Raw genomic sequence first — 26,544 nt, forward strand, 5'->3', positions numbered from 1 at the left:
AAGGAGTGTGGTGTAGATAAGTGAGGAAATCCGATCATTACTACAAATTTAGTTGAAATTTAAATATTTTAACTATGGTGCCTCCTGTGAGGGCTGTCTGTTTTCCACATTCTGCAACGGTAAAATACGACTTAGAGGCGGATATTTGTTTTACTTTATGGGCAACAGTTGTTCTTGCTGTTGACAAAACTCGCCTCATGGTTGACTCTGAGAAAAAAACTCTTTCCCACAGAGGGGAATAAACTTATTCGAATATGAGCTTTTTTTTCCGCTAAGGCTTATTTTAGGGGAGGAGATGTACGAAATTATTTACCGGGTTACAAGCAATGATAATATCGGCTGTTGACTCCTCAATGTCATCATTTTCTATCTATTGAGAAAACCCATTGTAAAAGTAATGAAGGAAAAAACTCCTCCTTGACCCGCGGTGTGTGTGTGTGTGTGTGTGTGTGTGTGTGTGTGTGTGTGTGTGTGTGTGTGTGTGTGTGTGTGTGTGTGTGTGTGTGTGTAACAAGATCGCCTGTCGCTGCAATTATGGTTTGTTTTTCAGTCTCTCAAAAGGAAAAGTAGTATTCACTAAGGGATATTTATTCGTTTTTTACACATAGGCAGCCTGTAGGTTACAAACGGATAGAAAGTTCTTCTTTTCATCACAAGCTATGGTGTATCTTAAAGGTTTTTTACAGCGTCTGTATTATAGGAAAATAAAATACTATTGAAATCTCTACAGGAAGTCACTCTTTATTTCCATTACAAACGCCGGTGCAGCTTAAGAAAGTAAAATTACACCCGCTATTGTAAAAAAAAAACAGAGAAAATTGTCATAATATTGAAACAGAATTCAGACTATGAGTTTGCGGAAAACTAGCTGCCGCTCTGTCTCTCTATACAGCACAGAATCAGCTGCTGCATCACCGCTGTGCTTAGGGAACATGACGCATCAGGTCTGAAAATGACTAGACACTTCCGGAGTATTTCCGGTAGGGTCATAAGGTCCAGATCGAGGCCTTCCATAGTAAATATGCTGTATTTGAATATGTCATATTCAAAGCCTTCTTCTTTGGGAGAGCAGATCTCATCGGACACAGGAACGCTGCTGGGCTGCAGAAGGAAATCCATCTTGCGTCTGTGCCTTAGAAATTGTGACGGACTCCACCTCTCTGCTTTTTTATTCTCCTCCCCTGCTGCACTCCCTCCCACTAAAAACCTTTTTTCCCAACAACAGATGGCGCTCTTCCGGAGGTTTCCCCCCTCCCTTCTCAGGATGCAATTCGTCACGCTTAGCAACAGATGGCGCGCTTCCGAGGTTTCCCCCCCTTCTCCGGATGCGATTCGTCACGCTCATTACACACTTCCGGGGGGGAGGGGGGAGGTCAAAAGGTCGTGATTAGGGCCATCAATCACTTCGGATTAAATTTTGTCATAAACTGTATGGGAGTATCTCTCTCATGTGGACTCAATCATATCAGAAACCAGGATGGTGTCAAAACATGTACACGAGGTCCAGACACTGAGCTGCCGTCTTTTTCGTAACCTCCGGTAACATAGTTTAAACTGGAAAAAACTTTTTTTGATGTTGTCTTGTTATGCTTGTTTACATCATCATCAGTGATGCTCGCATTAATGCTGACCCTGGTCTATGAGTTTTAGAGCTCATGCCAAACCATGTAAACAAAACTGCTGCTTTCACTGGACCCCACGTTCATTTAAGCCATAGGTGTCAAACTCTGGCCTAATTACATTTGGCCATACCAAATTATTATTAGAGCTGGCCTACTGGTATTATACAGATAATATATATATTGTTTAGTATTAAGCTTTGCTTGTTTCATATTCAGTTTTTCAGCAAAACTTGTTTGAGTCCATAAGAAGAGATTCATTCTTAAATCTGGAGGAAGATTTTTTTTTACAATAAATATTGATGTTAGCCCGCGACCTTGTTCCAGTTTTGAATTTTGGCCCACTGTGTATTTGAGTTTGACACCCCTGATTTAAGCCATCGTGGGGAAAGTTGTAACTGTGGGGGGGTTACATCTCTTGGCCGGCTTGGGAACACTTCAGTCTCCTCAGAGGAGCTGGAGGATGGAAGATATGAGGAGATTTTGGGGGAATGGCCATCAGCAAAATGTGGTTTTAACATTTTGTACGTATTTCAGCTGCATGACTCCACATCAGGACAGCCCAGCTTCTAAACAGGCCTGCCAGTAATTCTGAAGCAGTGGATCCTGGGGTCGTGTATGAGGTTATGAAGTGAGAGATGAAAGCTTTTTGCTTATAAAACTGTTGCTAAAAGTCCAACTGCCCCCCCCCCCCCCTGAAATAATTGCATACACTAGAAGAAAAAAAGAAACACCAATAAAGCCTTAAAGTTTTTGAGATTCTTTCAATAAAAATAGGCTTTAAATTATTTTTTGTAAATAATAATTTTTATTTCTTCCTTTTTGGAAGGCATAAAATGTTTGTTTACAGTAAGTAAACCATACCTACCATGTATGTGTCTTCACACAGATGTGCTAATGCTGTCAGTGCACCCCACTCCTCTGCCTCCGTCTGCCCCAACCCTGTGTCCCCCGCCTTTCTGTCTGGACCGGCATCCTCCGGAGCCGCTGTCCCTGCCGCCTCCTCCTCATCCAGCCAGAAGCCGGTCACGCTCGCCATGGAGCAGTCACAGCTGCCCGTCACGGGTGCCAGGAAGGCCAGGGTCCTGTATGATTATGATGCCCACGACACCAGTGAGCTGTCATTGTTGGCTGATGAGGTACAGCAGAGTCAAGCTGAGTCACCACATACACACACTTCACTTCACTTCACTTCACTTGTAAGTGAAGTGTGGCTCTTCAAATGCCTTATTGCTATAGGTCGCCTTTTTTTGGAATCTTTTTGCAGCTTTCAATGTTTCCACACAAAATACAGATATAAGCTGTCCAAAACAATGCAAACTGTTAGTGTTTGTTTCAATGGCATGTGAGACAAACCAGCACCTGCCTTCGTCTCAGACACTCCTGAGCCTAAGGCTACGAGTATGAATAGAAAGAGCGCATGGGCATGTATAGCATTTCTTTGTGATCCCTTTGAAAACTCATTGGCCTAAAATCCCGACGTCAGGTCGAGACATGATTCTCAACTTTTAAAAAGATATCTATTGACAGGCTGTGAATCCCCCGATTGCAATAGTGCAGTCATTATTATCACGCAGGGTTTGCACTAAAGAGACGGAACTTGAAAGAGTGTTTAATGTCAGATCAGACATTTGTAGTTTAACTTCTAAAGTTCAGGCCACACAAACCACAACCCTATATTTCTGAAAAAGTCCTAAAGAAAAAATGTTGATGTTTCAAAGATTTGAGAGAACAACTTTCCAAAACCTAAAAACCCCTTGGACACGCCGTGACCTTGAACATATTTTTGGTTATTTTTCCAGCAGATGTCGTGGACTGAGCCATGTAGCACCATTTCTGTCTGTCTTTTCTGATTTGGGGTTGAGCTTTTTTTTTTTTTCTCAAATCTCTTTATTTGGTTTTCCAGTGTTCTTTATCATAAAAGGCAACTAAGATTCAAATATAAATGATTACATATATACAATAGAAATTAAACACAGTAAAAAAAAAAAAAAAAAAGCAACAACAAACAACGTTGGACAGAGGATGCTATTTATTGAACTAACAATGAGGCTCAGTGACCATTTATATCTGTACAGTATTGAAGAAATCTATAAAAGATTGCCAGGTTGAATGGAATTCCTCCAACCTCCCCTTTAGTAGGAGTTTAATTCTTTCCAGCTGCAAGTGTCTCAATACATCTTGTATTAACGCTGATGTGGTAGGAGGCACCTTTTGTTTCCAATTTAGTAGAATCAAACGGCGTGCCAGCAGCGTCACAAAACGTATCACATTATTTTGGGTGGCTGATAGGTCTACAACAACCGGCTTCACTCCAAATAAAGCACAGATTGGGTCTGGCTTAAGTGGTTTTTTTAGAATTTTAGACAAGATATGAAAGACATTATTCCAATATGTTGTTATACAGGGACAATTCCAAAACATATGCGCCAGTGAAGCAGGTTGCTGTTTACATCTTTCGCAGGACGAGTTTACATTGGGGAACATTTTTGACAGTTTCAACTTTGATAAATGGAGTCTATGTAGCACTTTAAACTGTAAGAGTCCATGACGAATGCAAACAGAGGAAGAGTGTACATTTTCCTGCAGAGGTGGGACCAAGTCATTGTTTTGCAAGTCTCAAGTAAGTCTCAAGTCTTTATCCTCAAGTCTCAAGTCAAGTCTCAAGTAATGTCAGGCAAGTCAGAGTCGAGTCTCAAGTCACTGGTGTAAAAGTCCGAGTCAAGTCACAAGTCTGAAACTTTGAATTTCAAGTCCTTTCGAGTCTTTAAAAAAAAAAAAACGAAAAAATAATGTTGCAGTTATGCTAAATGTAAATATTAGACCATGTAATTTTAAAATCTGTGTTTTTCTCAACACATGACAAAATAGTGAACTTAGAAAATATACACAAATTGTGAAATTGCACCTCTTTAAAATGCAGCTCAATTAAACCTAGCTCCAAGAATAATTTTCACCGACAGTTCTGAGATAAGCTGCATGTTATTCTTGGATGCGGTTGTAGGACCAGCTTTAAAATCGCATGACAAAAATATCATACATATTAAAAAAAAACTGTATCACCAACGTAGCCTGGACAACATTTGCTAGTTAGATGAAGTCAGCTATCTCATCTTAGCATATTTATATGCATATTTATAATCATACGGTTCTTGGAGTGAGTGCATACGATCATGAAGTTTAGTAACTTCAGGTCACTGCAACAAGCCCAGGTACAGTTTACCGACGGATGGGTAGTAGTAGTAGTGGGTAGTAGTGGGATGGGTAGTAGTGGAAATAATTTCTGGTACGCATCACAGAAATGTAGCAGTGACAATAATACTGTATGCTGTAATCGTACTGGGCAATTAGTGATACAAAAAACCTGTTTTATCCTGTGAATAAAAGTATATGTTTTTGTCAATGTACCATAATAACAGAAGCGAAACGCAATATTGTGTCAGGACAATTCACTATTTATGCACAATAAACAAAGGAGCATAGCGCGACAATTTCTGTTCAGCGCCAGACTTGCTTGTAACCTATATCACCAATTATGTTAAGAAAAATGACGCATTAACTACAACAGCAGACTGACCTTTGTGGAAATGCTTGGAGCAGACTAACCTGTGAGCTGGAGTGTTCTAGGACGTTATATTTGGTCTTTGAATGGCTGCAATCCAGTCGCGTCTTTGTTACTTCGGAAACATGGCTCGAACAATTTCTCTTCAACGACGTAATCCGATAACAACCGATCTCTTTACCCGTCGGCTTCCCGTGGCTGTCATGCGACCGGCTATTGCAGTTAATAATACAACAGCTTCTTGACATTTTTGTGTTTCTTTTTATCGCTGTATAACTGATTTTAATTGAAAGCCTGCGTGCGTTAGTACCGCTTGCCACGAGTTCCCAGAATCCTTTGCGGTTCTACCCGTGAATGACGTCACATTTTCAATCTCTATATAATATGCATGTTAAATTTTATATTTGGGGTAAAATATCAAGTCTTTTCAAGTAAACCGGTTCAAGTCCAATTCAAGTCCCAGGTCATTGGTGTAAAAGTCCAAGTCAAGTCACAAGTCTTAGAACATTTTTTCAAGTCAAGTCTAAAGTCATAAAATTAATGACTCGAGTCTGACTCGAGTCCAAGTCATGTGACTCGAGTCCACACCTCTGTTTTCCTGGGCTTTTGTCCATTGATTATCTGTAATTCTCGTACCAAGGTCACACTGCCAGGCCTCTCTCAGATAGTCAAGTGTGACAGTTCCATCCAGTTGTGAGTGCGTTGTGAATTTTTGTTATTAGTCCTTTCTTGAGTGGATCAAACTGAAATAAGTTATCTAAGGCAGAGTCTGGGGGCCGACCTGGAAAAGATGGAAAAAGCCTCCTTACAAAGCTTCTGCTCTGTAAGTATTTGAAAAAGTCATTACTATGCAAGTCAAATTTTTCTTGCAGTTGCCGGAATGTGGGAAAAACCTTGTTGATGAATAAATCCTTTATTGAGTGCAGCCCATTGTGGTTCCATTGGAGAAATGAAATGTTTGAAAGTGATGGTGTGAATGTTGCGTTATTCATGAGTGGAGTTAGTATGGAAGCTTCCCTCCACCCGAAATGTTTCCTTATCTGTGTCCAGATTTTAATTGTATGAGAGACTACAGGATTTTTAAAGTCATGTTTAGGGATAGGGAGAGCTGAATAGATCATAGCTTCTAATGAGGAGAAGCTTTCATTCTCCATCGTTGTCCAGTCGGCCCCCTTAGTCTGCAACCAAAACGACATGGAACGAACATTACATGACCAATAATATAGACGGAAGCATGGTAACCCCATCCCCCCCTGACATGTCGGTCTCTGTAGGTAGCTTTTCTTGATTCTTGGATTCTTTCTGTTCCATATGAAATAGGATATTAAGGAGTCTAATTTATTAAAACAGGCTTTATTAATCACAATAGGGATACACTGAAATAAAAATAAGAATTTGGGAAGAATATTCATTCTAACAATGTTTATCCTCCCTGCTAGTGAAATTGGTAGATTAATCCATTTGTCTATGTTATTTTTGGTTTCATCATATAGTTTAGAGAGATTGTGTTTAAATAAACCATAATAATCCTGAGTGATATTTATTCCAAGATATTGGAACTGATTAGAAACCCGAAATGGCAAGGTATTGAAACAACTTGGGTTACCTATTGCTTTAGAGTTGACTGGGAATAGCACACTTTTAGATAAATTCAATTTGTATCCTGACACTTCTCCAAAATTCTGCAAAATTTCCATGATGACTGGGACTGATTTTGCAGGGTTAGAAATATACAGTAGTAAATCATCTGCATAAAGCGAGACTTTATGTTCTGCTTTTCCCCTTCTGATCCCTGTATATTCGTCTGTTGAGCGCAGTAGAAGAGCTAAAGGTTCAATAGCCAACGCAAAAAGCAGAGGTGAAAGAGGACAGCCTTGTCTTGTTGAACGATTCAGATCGAAATAGTCGGAGTGGACATTATTTGTTTGTACCGACACTTTTGGTTGGATGTATAGTAGTTTAACCAGAGAAATAAATTTAGGGCCAAATCCGAACCTCGACAGGGTCGAGAAGAGATAATCCCACTCGACCCTGTCGAAGGCCTTCTCCGTGTCCAAAGAAAGCAAAATTTCAGGACTAGGATTGTGCTTGTCTTGCGTATAGATAATGTTTAAAAGTCTTCTAATATTAAAAAACAGCTGCCTGTCTTTAATGAATCCTGTTTGGTCCTGAGATATAATTGTTGGCAGAACAGTTTCCAGGCGTGTTGCCAAAATCTTTGCAAGTATCTTATTATCTACATTAATTAAGCTGATCGGTCTATATGAAGCCGGGTCTAAAGGATCTTTTTCTTTTTTATAGATCAAAGAGATGCTTGCCTGATATAAAGTCGGCGGTAGGGCTTTTTTGTCCAGCGCCTCATTATATACTTCTAGTAACAGGGGTGAGATATGGTCTTTAAAGGCCTTGTAAAATTCCGAAGTATAACTGTCTGGACCTGGAGCTTTGGAGTTCTGTAAATTATCTATTGCTTGCTGTAGCTCTTGTATAGTTATGGATTTTTCGAGTTGTTCTACTTTGTCTGGGTTGATCACAGGTACACTAAACTTGTTAAAGAACATCTCAAATAGTGCGGGGTTCTTTTTTGATTCTGAGGCGTATAAGTCTACATAGAAACTTCTGAATATACTGTAATGTATGTATGTTTGCACTGATTGCCGATCACGCTTCAACTGAGTCGTCCTCGGTCAGAAGGAATGGTACTCCACAGTGATGTAGTTCAAATAACTTTACTAAAGAGGTGGCAGATGACATCAACAGGATGTACAGCGTTGGTAGGGAGGCATTACAGTATTCACATGCAGGTAACGGGGGTGTGAGTGTGTATATGGGTATGTGTGTGTGTGTGGCCATATGGTAAGCACGCACGCAGTATTAACTCACACCGAATGCACGTTAATACGTTACTCCTCCGACACACCTCTCATCTGTGCAGCGCTGCGCTGAACACGTTCCCAACCGGAAGTACAGATACCGAGGTGCATCATGGGTAACGTAGTATAAAACAGCTACAGTGAACAAGCGGACTTTTAACAGCCGCCCCTGTATTTGTAGGCAAATACACTCCCGCTAGAGTCCTTCTATTTTGAAACAGTGTCATTTGAGTCCTCAGGAACTTTGGGAAGTTCCACCAACTTAGTTACCGGGCGAACATAGGTACTGTCTTTAACCTTGACCTCGGCAGCTCGAACAACGCCATCAATCCCTGGGAAAACTTTGGCAATGGTACCCACAGGCCAAAGGCCTCTAGGCAAGTTACAGTCCACAATCATAACAGCTTGTCCCACAGCCATGTTGTCAGTGGACCTCCTCCATTTCTGTCGGAGTTGCAGTCCTGGGAGGTAGTTCTGTATGAACCGCTTCCAGAAGTGGTCGCTGATGACCTGACTGTGCCTCCATCTTCTGTTAGAAAGAGTGCCTGAGGGGCCGTAAGCTGCCTGGGGTAGTGCCGAATCATGCCGCCCCATCAAGAGAAGATTTGGTGTGATGGGATCTGGGTCAGCTATGTCAGCCGATGCATAGCCAAGCGGCTTTGAGTTCAAAATGCCCTCAACCTCTATGAGAGCAGTGAGTAGGACTTCTTCCACCACAACTTGGTCCTTCAGGACCACTTGCAGAGCTGACTTCACTGCTCTGATTTCCCTTTCCCATGCTCCTCCGAAATGAGGAGAGTGTGGGGGATTGAAGCAGAAGTTGATAGTCTGCTTGGCCAGTTGCTGCTTGAGGTCCGGCTCCATGTTTTCAAACGCCGTTTGGAGTTCTCTGTGCCCACCTCTGAAATTGGTCCCTCGATCAGACCACATCTCGTATGGCTTTCCTCGGCGTGCAATAAATCTGCGTAATGACATAAGGAAGGAATCGGTGTCAAGACTAGGGAGGAGATCAAGGTGCACGCATCTGGTTGTAAGACACTTGTAGATGATTCCCCAGCGTTTCTCTCTTCTACGACCTATCTTTATCGTGTATGGCCCAAAACAGTCTACGCCCGTTGACCAGAACGGCGGCTTATAGAGTCTCAGCCGCGATGAAGGTAAGTCAGCCATTTTGGGTGTAGAAGGTGAGGCGCGCCATCTCCTACAGTCCACACACTGGTGCTGATGCTTCTTAATGGCTTGACGTCCTCTGAGAATCCAATAGGTGCGCCGTATTTCCGCAAACAGCCTCTCTGCACCTGGATGAAGGAGCTGGTCATCATAAGTTTTTATGATGAGCTTGGTCAGGGGATGTTCAGCTGCTAATACAATGGGATGAACACTGTCTGGATCTAAGTCGGCAGCTCGACGGAGGCGGCCTCCGACTCTGATGAGACCGGTAAGACTGTCATATTCAGGGGACAGCACGCTAAGACGGCTGTCTGAGCGGACTGGGTGCCCGATCTGGAGGGCTCGGGCCTCCTCTGAGAAGCTGTCAGTCTGTGCCGAGCGAAGCAGCATGGTTTTGGTTTCTAGTTGCTCCGCTGCTGTAATAGGAGCGTCAGCCGCCCCGTGTTGGGTCTGGTAGGTAGCAGCAATCAGCTCATCTAGCGTGGCATACTGTGTTGGATCCGGTAAAGTCGGGGATGCAGAAACGTGCCCACAGAATGCAGTCTTCCTGAGCTCTGCCTCACTGCATGCCGGGAACTCTGTTGGCAACTTAGGCCAAGTGTCAGCAGTTTGTGACAGAAAGGGTGGACCATGTGACCAACGATTGCGGACAGTTAGGTCAGCGAGATGTTTCCCTCTGGTGATGTCATCAGCAGGATTGAGGTCAGAGGTCACATACCGCCACTGTTCAGGAGATGTCAGCTCCTGTATTTCACAGATTCTAGTCCCCACGAATACCTTATAGCGACAGGAACTAGACTGGATCCACTGCAGCACCGTTGTAGAGTCTGTCCACAGGTAGATCGATTGCAGGAGAATGGTGAGCTCTGTCTGGAGTAATTTGGCCAATTGGGCTCCTGTGAGTGCTGCGCAAAGCTCCAGCCGGGGCATTGACACCTGTTTGCGTGGGGCCACTCTGGAGCGAGCCATCAGGAATGATGTGGCGATGGGCAGTTGCTGCTCGATTACTCGGAGATAAGCCACAGCCCCATACGCCTTTTCTGATGCGTCACAGAATATGTGAGCCTCGTATGTCACATTGCTGGAGTTGTGAGAAGGAGTGTAGCAGCGGGGAATGGTGACATGCTGAAGGTGTGACAGTTCGCCTTCCCACTCAAGCCAGGACTGAAGTAGATTCCCTTCGATAAGCTCATCCCATCCTCTCTCTGTGCTCCACAGGGCCTGTACAATCAGCTTGGCCCTTGTAGTGTAGGGACAAATATAACCTAAGGGGTCATACTGGGTAGCTAGTACCTTGTACACGTTGCGCAGCGTGACCGTGGAGTAGGTTATAGGGCGGTGCTTATATCCCAGGACATCTGTCGGGCAGTGCCAGCTGAGTCCTAATGTTGACTCTTGTGGGTCGAGACTTTTGAAGTTCAGCCAAAGCTCGCAGCTCTCTGATCTAGCTGAAGCGGGCAGGTGAGCAACTACTTCGGGCACGTTGCTCGCCCACTGACGTACCTCGAATCCTCCTTGAATGAGTAAATCTCTCATTCGGTCGATGAGCTGCTTTGCCTCTTCTGGGTTGGATAGGGACTGTAAACAGTTATCCACATAGAAGGCTGTGTGGACAGAGTCACAGATGTCCTTGTGGGTGTCTTCGTGCTCCCTTGCATGTCTCTGTAGGGCGTAAATAGCACAACAGGGGCTACATGTCGTTCCGAAGGGCAAAACTCTCCACTCATATACGTCTGGGGGCCGGTCAGTTTCACAATCCCTCCACAGAAACCGTAGTAGAGGACAGTCCTCTGGGAGCAGCCGAATCTGGTGAAACATGGCTTTGATATCTCCACTCACGGCTACAGGGTGTTGGCGGAAGCGGAGTAATACCCCCAGCAGAGTGGGCCCCAAGGGAGGTCCTGGTAAGAGGTAGTGGTTCAGGACGGCCCCCTGAAACTCAAACGAACAGTTGAAGACCACCCTAGCCTTATTATTGTGATGTACCATGTGGTGGGGTACATACCATGACTCGGAAGAGCTATGTGTCTCATCTGGGCTCAGCTTAACAACATAACCAGAATCTACTAACCTGTGGATCTCCTGGCTGTATGTGAGGGTCAGATCAGGATTCTTGGCCAGCTTACGTTCGGTGGATCTGAGGAGGCCTTTTACTGCTTCAGGAGAGACACACATCCGTGGAAAGTCCCTTCTTCTCAGCAGCGGAGTGGCGTATCTCTCGACACCGTCTACTGGGACTCTGATTGTCTTTGTCTCCAACATAGCTACCGCCTCTCTGTCCTCCTTTGACCGTGTGACCTCCTTCTCTGTCCTGTAGGGGGGAGCATCTAGTTGCCACAAACGCTTCACATCTTGATGCAGGGCCTCTGCAGGAGAAAGGCACATGTTCAGGCACTGCAGGTCCCCCTCAGATGTAGGCATACTACTGGCCGGCCCCTGGATGGCCCATCCGAGCTTGGTGCAGATAGCTACTGGCCCTTTGGACGACCCCCGAAGGACGGGGCGGACAGGGGTGATGAGATGAGCGTTATCTGAGCCAATCAGCACCAAAGGTTGGATCTGGTTAAATCCCTCAATCTGGACTTTCTGTAAGTGAAGATACTTCTTCTTTAGCTGTTCAGCAGGACATGACTGAGTAGCTAGGCTCAGTTGTTGGGCTGTGAAGGCATGTGTTACTTTGTACCTCACTTTGGGCTTAGCCCTTGGTGACACCTGAAATGAGACAAAGCCTCCCTTCATCTGGATTACATCTCGACGGATAGTTCTCAGTGAGAGTGTTGCTTCCTCCTGTTCCAAACCTAGAGCTGTAACTGCTGCTGGAAGCACAACAGTCTTCTCTGAGCCGTCATCGAGCACAGCAAATGTATCCAGTGATTTGCTCCCATGATGTAGTTGGATTGGTACTACCTTAAGCATAACACGACCTGAGTGACTTGAATAGTCTAGGTAGACCATACTAGTACTCACAGTTAGTATGTTAGGGTCCCGCTTCTTGGCCTCAACCAGGTCATGGAGCACCGACAAATGCTGGTCACCACAGGTGCTGCACGGCTTCTTCAGAGTACACTGCTCTGGAGAATGTTTACGGCCACAGCGCCAGCATTTGGCCTTCTCGGTAATCCAGGTAGCCATAGCTTTGAGGTCTAGCCTTTTGAATCCATCACAGCCATTCAGATAATGCTCTGTCCCTTCGCAGTATGGACAATAAGGTTTGAACTTCTGTTTCTTCTTAGGTTGGACTGTCGGATCTGGAGCTGTAGATTCTCCCTCCTGTTTTAGCTTGGCTTGGGCTGGATTTGGGCCGTAATAGATGGAAGCAGATCTGTTGTGTGGCTTGAGCCCTGCTGAGGCTTTGAGTAGGTTCTTCTCTGGACGTGGCTTGTCCGGGGGCATTTGAGAGGCTTGTCTGGATAGCTGAAGGACTTGGGATTTCCGTTCGAGCCATTCTGAGAAGTCGTACATATTGTATGTTCGGCTGCTGCCACTGCGGATGATCCCCCGGGTGATACAGTACTCGATGAAGTTGTCCCTGTAGTTCAGAGGGAGCTTGGTAAGCAGTCTGTCCACATGTGAACCACAATGAAGCTCGCTGGCTGCTACTTCATCCATGGTACTGAGAAGCCCGACCAGGCTGGATACCGACAGGGAGAGGTCCTCAATAGCTTGAGAGTCTCCAGCTCTAATAGGGGGGCAGTTTAATATGGTGCTAAGCTCACTTTGGACTAACTGCCTTGGCTGTCCATACCTCTGCTCTAGCGCCCTCATTGCACTAGTGTAGGGAGTGCGGTCGTGAATGTAGCGCTTGGCTACCTGTAAGGCGCTGGGATGCTCGAGATGATCTAGTAGGACCTGATACTTGTACTCTTCTCCCAGATGTGAATGTGGCCCTAAGGTGCTGTCCAGCCCTTTCTTTAATAAGGCGAAGTCACTCTCTCTCCCCGACCGGAAGATCACCAGCTTAGGCTTTGGGATGCCATATGAAGACGCCACCATCATCTCCATCAGGTTTGGTAGAGGCGTTCCTGCTGGGTAAGTTGTGGCAACCTGCGGATTATGGTGTTCAGCAGAGGAAGATGATGAATAGTGACTGCCTGAGGGATAAGGAACATAGTACTTGCCAGCTGGATCAGGCACAGCTTCAGGATGCAGTATGGTGGGCACAGGGCGATGAGCTTCTGTCCACTGTGATGGCTGGGTCACAGGCGCTGGTGGACGTGAAGGTTGCTGCAAGTACACAGGATTAGCTGGATGTCTGACTTGGAAGACAGGAGCAGCGGGATGTGACATCTGCTGCAGACTCATTGGGTCCACAGCCTGTGATAGCTGGTGCACTGAAAGATGAGCATGTTGTAGTGGCTGATCAGCTGGGGATGCAGAATGTAATAGCTGCACCTGGCCTGGCCTGTTTATCAGGAGCTGATGTTCCGATCGCTGATATGAGAAGGGTTCAGCAGTGCATCGCCCAGGTCTCCTGAGTGGCGTCGATGCAGCTACATAAGTGGCAGGGTGCAGCACTGGCTGAATGTGAAGGCTCGCTTTACGGGGAGGTGATGGAGCAGATGTTTCCACTGGCGTCGGCATGTTCGCCGGTGTTGTGGTGTCATGTAACACCTCATTGCTAGGTTGTAGTGGTGCAACTTCTGTTATGGAGGAAATATGTTGGGGTTGTTCTAACGCTCCTGTTTCTGGGGGAAGAGGACTGCCAGGTTTAGAAGCTTGCTCCAAACGCTCCACCCGCTTCAGTAATGTCCCACGAGTTTCTTCCATAGACACTTGCAGTTGAGTCATGTGTTGGAGGACACTGCTCCAAACTGATTCCATCTTCTGCCATCTCTCATCCTCTTCATAGTCGGAGCTGCTTGAACTACTTGGAGCGCTAGATGGCTCAGTTAGGTTGTGCTCATAGTCCACCAGATGTCCTGGAAGTTTCTTCTCCCGCGTTGGACGGGGGCTACTCGATGCACCTCTATCCTGAGGGTTTGCCATCTCATTAACTCAGCCAAGGCGAATCCGGCTCGAAGGACCACTTGTAATGTATGTATGTTTGCACTGATTGCCGATCACGCTTCAACTGAGTCGTCCTCGGTCAGAAGGAATGGTACTCCACAGTGATGTAGTTCAAATAACTTTACTAAAGAGGTGGCAGATGACATCAACAGGATGTACAGCGTTGGTAGGGAGGCATTACAGTATTCACATGCAGGTAACGGGGGTGTGAGTGTGTATATGGGTATGTGTGTGTGTGTGGCCATATGGTAAGCACGCACGCAGTATTAACTCACACCGAATGCACGTTAATACGTTACTCCTCCGACACACCTCTCATCTGTGCAGCGCTGCGCTGAACACGTTCCCAACCGGAAGTACAGATACCGAGGTGCATCATGGGTAACGTAGTATAAAACAGCTACAGTGAACAAGCGGACTTTTAACAGCCGCCCCTGTATTTGTAGGCAAATACACTCCCGCTAGAGTCCTTCTATTTTGAAACAGTGTCATTTGAGTCCTCAGGAACTTTGGGAAGTTCCACCAACTTAGTTACCGGGCGAACATAGGTACTGTCTTTAACCTTGACCTCGGCAGCTCGAACAACGCCATCAATCCCTGGGAAAACTTTGGCAATGGTACCCACAGGCCAAAGGCCTCTAGGCAAGTTACAGTCCACAATCATAACAGCTTGTCCCACAGCCATGTTGTCAGTGGACCTCCTCCATTTCTGTCGGAGTTGCAGTCCTGGGAGGTAGTTCTGTATGAACCGCTTCCAGAAGTGGTCGCTGATGACCTGACTGTGCCTCCATCTTCTGTTAGAAAGAGTGCCTGAGGGGCCGTAAGCTGCCTGGGGTAGTGCCGAATCATGCCGCCCCATCAAGAGAAGATTTGGTGTGATGGGATCTGGGTCAGCTATGTCAGCCGATGCATAGCCAAGCGGCTTTGAGTTCAAAATGCCCTCAACCTCTATGAGAGCAGTGAGTAGGACTTCTTCCACCACAACTTGGTCCTTCAGGACCACTTGCAGAGCTGACTTCACTGCTCTGATTTCCCTTTCCCATGCTCCTCCGAAATGAGGAGAGTGTGGGGGATTGAAGCAGAAGTTGATAGTCTGCTTGGCCAGTTGCTGCTTGAGGTCCGGCTCCATGTTTTCAAACGCCGTTTGGAGTTCTCTGTGCCCACCTCTGAAATTGGTCCCTCGATCAGACCACATCTCGTATGGCTTTCCTCGGCGTGCAATAAATCTGCGTAATGACATAAGGAAGGAATCGGTGTCAAGACTAGGGAGGAGATCAAGGTGCACGCATCTGGTTGTAAGACACTTGTAGATGATTCCCCAGCGTTTCTCTCTTCTACGACCTATCTTTATCGTGTATGGCCCAAAACAGTCTACGCCCGTTGACCAGAACGGCGGCTTATAGAGTCTCAGCCGCGATGAAGGTAAGTCAGCCATTTTGGGTGTAGAAGGTGAGGCGCGCCATCTCCTACAGTCCACACACTGGTGCTGATGCTTCTTAATGGCTTGACGTCCTCTGAGAATCCAATAGGTGCGCCGTATTTCCGCAAACAGCCTCTCTGCACCTGGATGAAGGAGCTGGTCATCATAAGTTTTTATGATGAGCTTGGTCAGGGGATGTTCAGCTGCTAATACAATGGGATGAACACTGTCTGGATCTAAGTCGGCAGCTCGACGGAGGCGGCCTCCGACTCTGATGAGACCGGTAAGACTGTCATATTCAGGGGACAGCACGCTAAGACGGCTGTCTGAGCGGACTGGGTGCCCGATCTGGAGGGCTCGGGCCTCCTCTGAGAAGCTGTCAGTCTGTGCCGAGCGAAGCAGCATGGTTTTGGTTTCTAGTTGCTCCGCTGCTGTAATAGGAGCGTCAGCCGCCCCGTGTTGGGTCTGGTAGGTAGCAGCAATCAGCTCATCTAGCGTGGCATACTGTGTTGGATCCGGTAAAGTCGGGGATGCAGAAACGTGCCCACAGAATGCAGTCTTCCTGAGCTCTGCCTCACTGCATGCCGGGAACTCTGTTGGCAACTTAGGCCAAGTGTCAGCAGTTTGTGACAGAAAGGGTGGACCATGTGACCAACGATTGCGGACAGTTAGGTCAGCGAGATGTTTCCCTCTGGTGATGTCATCAGCAGGATTGAGGTCAGAGGTCACATACCGCCACTGTTCAGGAGATGTCAGCTCCTGTATTTCACAGATTCTAGTCCCCACGAATACCTTATAGCGACAGGAACTAGACTGGATCCACTGCAGCACCGTTGTAGAGTCTGTCCACAGGTAGATCGATTGCAGGAGAATGGTGAGCTCTGTCTGGAGTAATTTGGCCAATTGGGCTCCTGTGAGTGCTGCGCAAAGCTCCAGCCGGGGCATTGACACCTGTTTGCGTGGGGCCACTCTGGAGCAAGCCATCAGGAATGATGTGGCGATGGGCAGTTGCTGCTCGATTACTCGGAGATAAGCCACAGCCCCATACGCCTTTTCTGATGCGTCACAGAATATGTGAGCCTCGTATGTCACATTGCTGGAGTTGTGAGAAGGAGTGTAGCAGCGGGGAATGGTGACATGCTGAAGGTGTGACAGTTCGCCTTCCCACTCAAGCCAGGACTGAAGTAGATTCCCTTCGATAAGCTCATCCCATCCTCTCTCTGTGCTCCACAGGGCCTGTACAATCAGCTTGGCCCTTGTAGTGTAGGGACAAATATAACCTAAGGGGTCATACTGGGTAGCTAGTACCTTGTACACGTTGCGCAGCGTGACCGTGGAGTAGGTTATAGGGCGGTGCTTATATCCCAGGACATCTGTCGGGCAGTGCCAGCTGAGTCCTAATGTTGACTCTTGTGGGTCGAGACTTTTGAAGTTCAGCCAAAGCTCGCAGCTCTCTGATCTAGCTGAAGCGGGCAGGTGAGCAACTACTTCGGGCACGTTGCTCGCCCACTGACGTACCTCGAATCCTCCTTGAATGAGTAAATCTCTCATTCGGTCGATGAGCTGCTTTGCCTCTTCTGGGTTGGATAGGGACTGTAAACAGTTATCCACATAGAAGGCTGTGTGGACAGAGTCACAGATGTCCTTGTGGGTGTCTTCGTGCTCCCTTGCATGTCTCTGTAGGGCGTAAATAGCACAACAGGGGCTACATGTCGTTCCGAAGGGCAAAACTCTCCACTCATATACGTCTGGGGGCCGGTCAGTTTCACAATCCCTCCACAGAAACCGTAGTAGAGGACAGTCCTCTGGGAGCAGCCGAATCTGGTGAAACATGGCTTTGATATCTCCACTCACGGCTACAGGGTGTTGGCGGAAGCGGAGTAATACCCCCAGCAGAGTGGGCCCCAAGGGAGGTCCTGGTAAGAGGTAGTGGTTCAGGACGGCCCCCTGAAACTCAAACGAACAGTTGAAGACCACCCTAGCCTTATTATTGTGATGTACCATGTGGTGGGGTACATACCATGACTCGGAAGAGCTATGTGTCTCATCTGGGCTCAGCTTAACAACATAACCAGAATCTACTAACCTGTGGATCTCCTGGCTGTATGTGAGGGTCAGATCAGGATTCTTGGCCAGCTTACGTTCGGTGGATCTGAGGAGGCCTTTTACTGCTTCAGGAGAGACACACATCCGTGGAAAGTCCCTTCTTCTCAGCAGCGGAGTGGCGTATCTCTCGACACCGTCTACTGGGACTCTGATTGTCTTTGTCTCCAACATAGCTACCGCCTCTCTGTCCTCCTTTGACCGTGTGACCTCCTTCTCTGTCCTGTAGGGGGGAGCATCTAGTTGCCACAAACGCTTCACATCTTGATGCAGGGCCTCTGCAGGAGAAAGGCACATGTTCAGGCACTGCAGGTCCCCCTCAGATGTAGGCATACTACTGGCCGGCCCCTGGATGGCCCATCCGAGCTTGGTGCAGATAGCTACTGGCCCTTTGGACGACCCCCGAAGGACGGGGCGGACAGGGGTGATGAGATGAGCGTTATCTGAGCCAATCAGCACCAAAGGTTGGATCTGGTTAAATCCCTCAATCTGGACTTTCTGTAAGTGAAGATACTTCTTCTTTAGCTGTTCAGCAGGACATGACTGAGTAGCTAGGCTCAGTTGTTGGGCTGTGAAGGCATGTGTTACTTTGTACCTCACTTTGGGCTTAGCCCTTGGTGACACCTGAAATGAGACAAAGCCTCCCTTCATCTGGATTACATCTCGACGGATAGTTCTCAGTGAGAGTGTTGCTTCCTCCTGTTCCAAACCTAGAGCTGTAACTGCTGCTGGAAGCACAACAGTCTTCTCTGAGCCGTCATCGAGCACAGCAAATGTATCCAGTGATTTGCTCCCATGATGTAGTTGGATTGGTACTACCTTAAGCATAACACGACCTGAGTGACTTGAATAGTCTAGGTAGACCATACTAGTACTCACAGTTAGTATGTTAGGGTCCCGCTTCTTGGCCTCAACCAGGTCATGGAGCACCGACAAATGCTGGTCACCACAGGTGCTGCACGGCTTCTTCAGAGTACACTGCTCTGGAGAATGTTTACGGCCACAGCGCCAGCATTTGGCCTTCTCGGTAATCCAGGTAGCCATAGCTTTGAGGTCTAGCCTTTTGAATCCATCACAGCCATTCAGATAATGCTCTGTCCCTTCGCAGTATGGACAATAAGGTTTGAACTTCTGTTTCTTCTTAGGTTGGACTGTCGGATCTGGAGCTGTAGATTCTCCCTCCTGTTTTAGCTTGGCTTGGGCTGGATTTGGGCCGTAATAGATGGAAGCAGATCTGTTGTGTGGCTTGAGCCCTGCTGAGGCTTTGAGTAGGTTCTTCTCTGGACGTGGCTTGTCCGGGGGCATTTGAGAGGCTTGTCTGGATAGCTGAAGGACTTGGGATTTCCGTTCGAGCCATTCTGAGAAGTCGTACATATTGTATGTTCGGCTGCTGCCACTGCGGATGATCCCCCGGGTGATACAGTACTCGATGAAGTTGTCCCTGTAGTTCAGAGGGAGCTTGGTAAGCAGTCTGTCCACATGTGAACCACAATGAAGCTCGCTGGCTGCTACTTCATCCATGGTACTGAGAAGCCCGACCAGGCTGGATACCGACAGGGAGAGGTCCTCAATAGCTTGAGAGTCTCCAGCTCTAATAGGGGGGCAGTTTAATATGGTGCTAAGCTCACTTTGGACTAACTGCCTTGGCTGTCCATACCTCTGCTCTAGCGCCCTCATTGCACTAGTGTAGGGAGTGCGGTCGTGAATGTAGCGCTTGGCTACCTGTAAGGCGCTGGGATGCTCGAGATGATCTAGTAGGACCTGATACTTGTACTCTTCTCCCAGATGTGAATGTGGCCCTAAGGTGCTGTCCAGCCCTTTCTTTAATAAGGCGAAGTCACTCTCTCTCCCCGACCGGAAGATCACCAGCTTAGGCTTTGGGATGCCATATGAAGACGCCACCATCATCTCCATCAGGTTTGGTAGAGGCGTTCCTGCTGGGTAAGTTGTGGCAACCTGCGGATTATGGTGTTCAGCAGAGGAAGATGATGAATAGTGACTGCCTGAGGGATAAGGAACATAGTACTTGCCAGCTGGATCAGGCACAGCTTCAGGATGCAGTATGGTGGGCACAGGGCGATGAGCTTCTGTCCACTGTGATGGCTGGGTCACAGGCGCTGGTGGACGTGAAGGTTGCTGCAAGTACACAGGATTAGCTGGATGTCTGACTTGGAAGACAGGAGCAGCGGGATGTGACATCTGCTGCAGACTCATTGGGTCCACAGCCTGTGATAGCTGGTGCACTGAAAGATGAGCATGTTGTAGTGGCTGATCAGCTGGGGATGCAGAATGTAATAGCTGCACCTGGCCTGGCCTGTTTATCAGGAGCTGATGTTCCGATCGCTGATATGAGAAGGGTTCAGCAGTGCATCGCCCAGGTCTCCTGAGTGGCGTCGATGCAGCTACATAAGTGGCAGGGTGCAGCACTGGCTGAATGTGAAGGCTCGCTTTACGGGGAGGTGATGGAGCAGATGTTTCCACTGGCGTCGGCATGTTCGCCGGTGTTGTGGTGTCATGTAACACCTCATTGCTAGGTTGTAGTGGTGCAACTTCTGTTATGGAGGAAATATGTTGGGGTTGTTCTAACGCTCCTGTTTCTGGGGGAAGAGGACTGCCAGGTTTAGAAGCTTGCTCCAAACGCTCCACCCGCTTCAGTAATGTCCCACGAGTTTCTTCCATAGACACTTGCAGTTGAGTCATGTGTTGGAGGACACTGCTCCAAACTGATTCCATCTTCTGCCATCTCTCATCCTCTTCATAGTCGGAGCTGCTTGAACTACTTGGAGCGCTAGATGGCTCAGTTAGGTTGTGCTCATAGTCCACCAGATGTCCTGGAAGTTTCTTCTCCCGCGTTGGACGGGGGCTACTCGATGCACCTCTATCCTGAGGGTTTGCCATCTCATTAACTCAGCCAAGGCGAATCCGGCTCGAAGGACCACTTGTAATGTATGTATGTTTGCACTGATTGCCGATCACGCTTCAACTGAGTCGTCCTCGGTCAGAAGGAATGGTACTCCACAGTGATGTAGTTCAAATAACTTTACTAAAGAGGTGGCAGATGACATCAACAGGATGTACAGCGTTGGTAGGGAGGCATTACAGTATTCACATGCAGGTAACGGGGGTGTGAGTGTGTATATGGGTATGTGTGTGTGTGTGGCCATATGGTAAGCACGCACGCAGTATTAACTCACACCGAATGCACGTTAATACGTTACTCCTCCGACACACCTCTCATCTGTGCAGCGCTGCGCTGAACACGTTCCCAACCGGAAGTACAGATACCGAGGTGCATCATGGGTAACGTAGTATAAAACAGCTACAGTGAACAAGCGGACTTTTAACAGCCGCCCCTGTATTTGTAGGCAAATACACTCCCGCTAGAGTCCTTCTATTTTGAAACAGTGTCATTTGAGTCCTCAGGAACTTTGGGAAGTTCCACCAACTTAGTTACCGGGCGAACATAGGTACTGTCTTTAACCTTGACCTCGGCAGCTCGAACAACGCCATCAATCCCTGGGAAAACTTTGGCAATGGTACCCACAGGCCAAAGGCCTCTAGGCAAGTTACAGTCCACAATCATAACAGCTTGTCCCACAGCCATGTTGTCAGTGGACCTCCTCCATTTCTGTCGGAGTTGCAGTCCTGGGAGGTAGTTCTGTATGAACCGCTTCCAGAAGTGGTCGCTGATGACCTGACTGTGCCTCCATCTTCTGTTAGAAAGAGTGCCTGAGGGGCCGTAAGCTGCCTGGGGTAGTGCCGAATCATGCCGCCCCATCAAGAGAAGATTTGGTGTGATGGGATCTGGGTCAGCTATGTCAGCCGATGCATAGCCAAGCGGCTTTGAGTTCAAAATGCCCTCAACCTCTATGAGAGCAGTGAGTAGGACTTCTTCCACCACAACTTGGTCCTTCAGGACCACTTGCAGAGCTGACTTCACTGCTCTGATTTCCCTTTCCCATGCTCCTCCGAAATGAGGAGAGTGTGGGGGATTGAAGCAGAAGTTGATAGTCTGCTTGGCCAGTTGCTGCTTGAGGTCCGGCTCCATGTTTTCAAACGCCGTTTGGAGTTCTCTGTGCCCACCTCTGAAATTGGTCCCTCGATCAGACCACATCTCGTATGGCTTTCCTCGGCGTGCAATAAATCTGCGTAATGACATAAGGAAGGAATCGGTGTCAAGACTAGGGAGGAGATCAAGGTGCACGCATCTGGTTGTAAGACACTTGTAGATGATTCCCCAGCGTTTCTCTCTTCTACGACCTATCTTTATCGTGTATGGCCCAAAACAGTCTACGCCCGTTGACCAGAACGGCGGCTTATAGAGTCTCAGCCGCGATGAAGGTAAGTCAGCCATTTTGGGTGTAGAAGGTGAGGCGCGCCATCTCCTACAGTCCACACACTGGTGCTGATGCTTCTTAATGGCTTGACGTCCTCTGAGAATCCAATAGGTGCGCCGTATTTCCGCAAACAGCCTCTCTGCACCTGGATGAAGGAGCTGGTCATCATAAGTTTTTATGATGAGCTTGGTCAGGGGATGTTCAGCTGCTAATACAATGGGATGAACACTGTCTGGATCTAAGTCGGCAGCTCGACGGAGGCGGCCTCCGACTCTGATGAGACCGGTAAGACTGTCATATTCAGGGGACAGCACGCTAAGACGGCTGTCTGAGCGGACTGGGTGCCCGATCTGGAGGGCTCGGGCCTCCTCTGAGAAGCTGTCAGTCTGTGCCGAGCGAAGCAGCATGGTTTTGGTTTCTAGTTGCTCCGCTGCTGTAATAGGAGCGTCAGCCGCCCCGTGTTGGGTCTGGTAGGTAGCAGCAATCAGCTCATCTAGCGTGGCATACTGTGTTGGATCCGGTAAAGTCGGGGATGCAGAAACGTGCCCACAGAATGCAGTCTTCCTGAGCTCTGCCTCACTGCATGCCGGGAACTCTGTTGGCAACTTAGGCCAAGTGTCAGCAGTTTGTGACAGAAAGGGTGGACCATGTGACCAACGATTGCGGACAGTTAGGTCAGCGAGATGTTTCCCTCTGGTGATGTCATCAGCAGGATTGAGGTCAGAGGTCACATACCGCCACTGTTCAGGAGATGTCAGCTCCTGTATTTCACAGATTCTAGTCCCCACGAATACCTTATAGCGACAGGAACTAGACTGGATCCACTGCAGCACCGTTGTAGAGTCTGTCCACAGGTAGATCGATTGCAGGAGAATGGTGAGCTCTGTCTGGAGTAATTTGGCCAATTGGGCTCCTGTGAGTGCTGCGCAAAGCTCCAGCCGGGGCATTGACACCTGTTTGCGTGGGGCCACTCTGGAGCGAGCCATCAGGAATGATGTGGCGATGGGCAGTTGCTGCTCGATTACTCGGAGATAAGCCACAGCCCCATACGCCTTTTCTGATGCGTCACAGAATATGTGAGCCTCGTATGTCACATTGCTGGAGTTGTGAGAAGGAGTGTAGCAGCGGGGAATGGTGACATGCTGAAGGTGTGACAGTTCGCCTTCCCACTCAAGCCAGGACTGAAGTAGATTCCCTTCGATAAGCTCATCCCATCCTCTCTCTGTGCTCCACAGGGCCTGTACAATCAGCTTGGCCCTTGTAGTGTAGGGACAAATATAACCTAAGGGGTCATACTGGGTAGCTAGTACCTTGTACACGTTGCGCAGCGTGACCGTGGAGTAGGTTATAGGGCGGTGCTTATATCCCAGGACATCTGTCGGGCAGTGCCAGCTGAGTCCTAATGTTGACTCTTGTGGGTCGAGACTTTTGAAGTTCAGCCAAAGCTCGCAGCTCTCTGATCTAGCTGAAGCGGGCAGGTGAGCAACTACTTCGGGCACGTTGCTCGCCCACTGACGTACCTCGAATCCTCCTTGAATGAGTAAATCTCTCATTCGGTCGATGAGCTGCTTTGCCTCTTCTGGGTTGGATAGGGACTGTAAACAGTTATCCACATAGAAGGCTGTGTGGACAGAGTCACAGATGTCCTTGTGGGTGTCTTCGTGCTCCCTTGCATGTCTCTGTAGGGCGTAAATAGCACAACAGGGGCTACATGTCGTTCCGAAGGGCAAAACTCTCCACTCATATACGTCTGGGGGCCGGTCAGTTTCACAATCCCTCCACAGAAACCGTAGTAGAGGACAGTCCTCTGGGAGCAGCCGAATCTGGTGAAACATGGCTTTGATATCTCCACTCACGGCTACAGGGTGTTGGCGGAAGCGGAGTAATACCCCCAGCAGAGTGGGCCCCAAGGGAGGTCCTGGTAAGAGGTAGTGGTTCAGGACGGCCCCCTGAAACTCAAACGAACAGTTGAAGACCACCCTAGCCTTATTATTGTGATGTACCATGTGGTGGGGTACATACCATGACTCGGAAGAGCTATGTGTCTCATCTGGGCTCAGCTTAACAACATAACCAGAATCTACTAACCTGTGGATCTCCTGGCTGTATGTGAGGGTCAGATCAGGATTCTTGGCCAGCTTACGTTCGGTGGATCTGAGGAGGCCTTTTACTGCTTCAGGAGAGACACACATCCGTGGAAAGTCCCTTCTTCTCAGCAGCGGAGTGGCGTATCTCTCGACACCGTCTACTGGGACTCTGATTGTCTTTGTCTCCAACATAGCTACCGCCTCTCTGTCCTCCTTTGACCGTGTGACCTCCTTCTCTGTCCTGTAGGGGGGAGCATCTAGTTGCCACAAACGCTTCACATCTTGATGCAGGGCCTCTGCAGGAGAAAGGCACATGTTCAGGCACTGCAGGTCCCCCTCAGATGTAGGCATACTACTGGCCGGCCCCTGGATGGCCCATCCGAGCTTGGTGCAGATAGCTACTGGCCCTTTGGACGACCCCCGAAGGACGGGGCGGACAGGGGTGATGAGATGAGCGTTATCTGAGCCAATCAGCACCAAAGGTTGGATCTGGTTAAATCCCTCAATCTGGACTTTCTGTAAGTGAAGATACTTCTTCTTTAGCTGTTCAGCAGGACATGACTGAGTAGCTAGGCTCAGTTGTTGGGCTGTGAAGGCATGTGTTACTTTGTACCTCACTTTGGGCTTAGCCCTTGGTGACACCTGAAATGAGACAAAGCCTCCCTTCATCTGGATTACATCTCGACGGATAGTTCTCAGTGAGAGTGTTGCTTCCTCCTGTTCCAAACCTAGAGCTGTAACTGCTGCTGGAAGCACAACAGTCTTCTCTGAGCCGTCATCGAGCACAGCAAATGTATCCAGTGATTTGCTCCCATGATGTAGTTGGATTGGTACTACCTTAAGCATAACACGACCTGAGTGACTTGAATAGTCTAGGTAGACCATACTAGTACTCACAGTTAGTATGTTAGGGTCCCGCTTCTTGGCCTCAACCAGGTCATGGAGCACCGACAAATGCTGGTCACCACAGGTGCTGCACGGCTTCTTCAGAGTACACTGCTCTGGAGAATGTTTACGGCCACAGCGCCAGCATTTGGCCTTCTCGGTAATCCAGGTAGCCATAGCTTTGAGGTCTAGCCTTTTGAATCCATCACAGCCATTCAGATAATGCTCTGTCCCTTCGCAGTATGGACAATAAGGTTTGAACTTCTGTTTCTTCTTAGGTTGGACTGTCGGATCTGGAGCTGTAGATTCTCCCTCCTGTTTTAGCTTGGCTTGGGCTGGATTTGGGCCGTAATAGATGGAAGCAGATCTGTTGTGTGGCTTGAGCCCTGCTGAGGCTTTGAGTAGGTTCTTCTCTGGACGTGGCTTGTCCGGGGGCATTTGAGAGGCTTGTCTGGATAGCTGAAGGACTTGGGATTTCCGTTCGAGCCATTCTGAGAAGTCGTACATATTGTATGTTCGGCTGCTGCCACTGCGGATGATCCCCCGGGTGATACAGTACTCGATGAAGTTGTCCCTGTAGTTCAGAGGGAGCTTGGTAAGCAGTCTGTCCACATGTGAACCACAATGAAGCTCGCTGGCTGCTACTTCATCCATGGTACTGAGAAGCCCGACCAGGCTGGATACCGACAGGGAGAGGTCCTCAATAGCTTGAGAGTCTCCAGCTCTAATAGGGGGGCAGTTTAATATGGTGCTAAGCTCACTTTGGACTAACTGCCTTGGCTGTCCATACCTCTGCTCTAGCGCCCTCATTGCACTAGTGTAGGGAGTGCGGTCGTGAATGTAGCGCTTGGCTACCTGTAAGGCGCTGGGATGCTCGAGATGATCTAGTAGGACCTGATACTTGTACTCTTCTCCCAGATGTGAATGTGGCCCTAAGGTGCTGTCCAGCCCTTTCTTTAATAAGGCGAAGTCACTCTCTCTCCCCGACCGGAAGATCACCAGCTTAGGCTTTGGGATGCCATATGAAGACGCCACCATCATCTCCATCAGGTTTGGTAGAGGCGTTCCTGCTGGGTAAGTTGTGGCAACCTGCGGATTATGGTGTTCAGCAGAGGAAGATGATGAATAGTGACTGCCTGAGGGATAAGGAACATAGTACTTGCCAGCTGGATCAGGCACAGCTTCAGGATGCAGTATGGTGGGCACAGGGCGATGAGCTTCTGTCCACTGTGATGGCTGGGTCACAGGCGCTGGTGGACGTGAAGGTTGCTGCAAGTACACAGGATTAGCTGGATGTCTGACTTGGAAGACAGGAGCAGCGGGATGTGACATCTGCTGCAGACTCATTGGGTCCACAGCCTGTGATAGCTGGTGCACTGAAAGATGAGCATGTTGTAGTGGCTGATCAGCTGGGGATGCAGAATGTAATAGCTGCACCTGGCCTGGCCTGTTTATCAGGAGCTGATGTTCCGATCGCTGAT

The 26,544-nt window shown here is 48.2% G+C and overlaps 1 protein-coding gene across 7 annotated transcripts in view; it reads left to right on the plus strand.

The window, feature by feature from the left end:
* The window catches only part of sh3glb2b (SH3-domain GRB2-like endophilin B2b), a 99,604-nt gene that overhangs the window by 35,581 nt on the left and 37,479 nt on the right, over nucleotides 1-26,544 (plus strand). For all 7 annotated transcript variants that reach the window (XM_086299989.1, XM_086299994.1, XM_086299993.1 and 4 more), the window contains one exon: nucleotides 2,509-2,758. In XM_086299989.1, coding sequence (XP_086156115.1) covers nucleotides 2,509-2,758 — 250 coding nt within the window. The remainder of the gene's footprint in view (nucleotides 1-2,508; nucleotides 2,759-26,544) is intronic.

The sequence above is a fragment of the Aulonocara sp. 'chitande type north' Nkhata Bay genome, linkage group LG7, assembly GCF_057382095.1.
Source record: "Aulonocara sp. 'chitande type north' Nkhata Bay isolate Kocher_YH1m ecotype deep benthic linkage group LG7, A_spYH_male_GT1.1, whole genome shotgun sequence".
Classification (NCBI taxonomy): domain Eukaryota; kingdom Metazoa; phylum Chordata; class Actinopteri; order Cichliformes; family Cichlidae; genus Aulonocara; species Aulonocara sp. 'chitande type north' Nkhata Bay.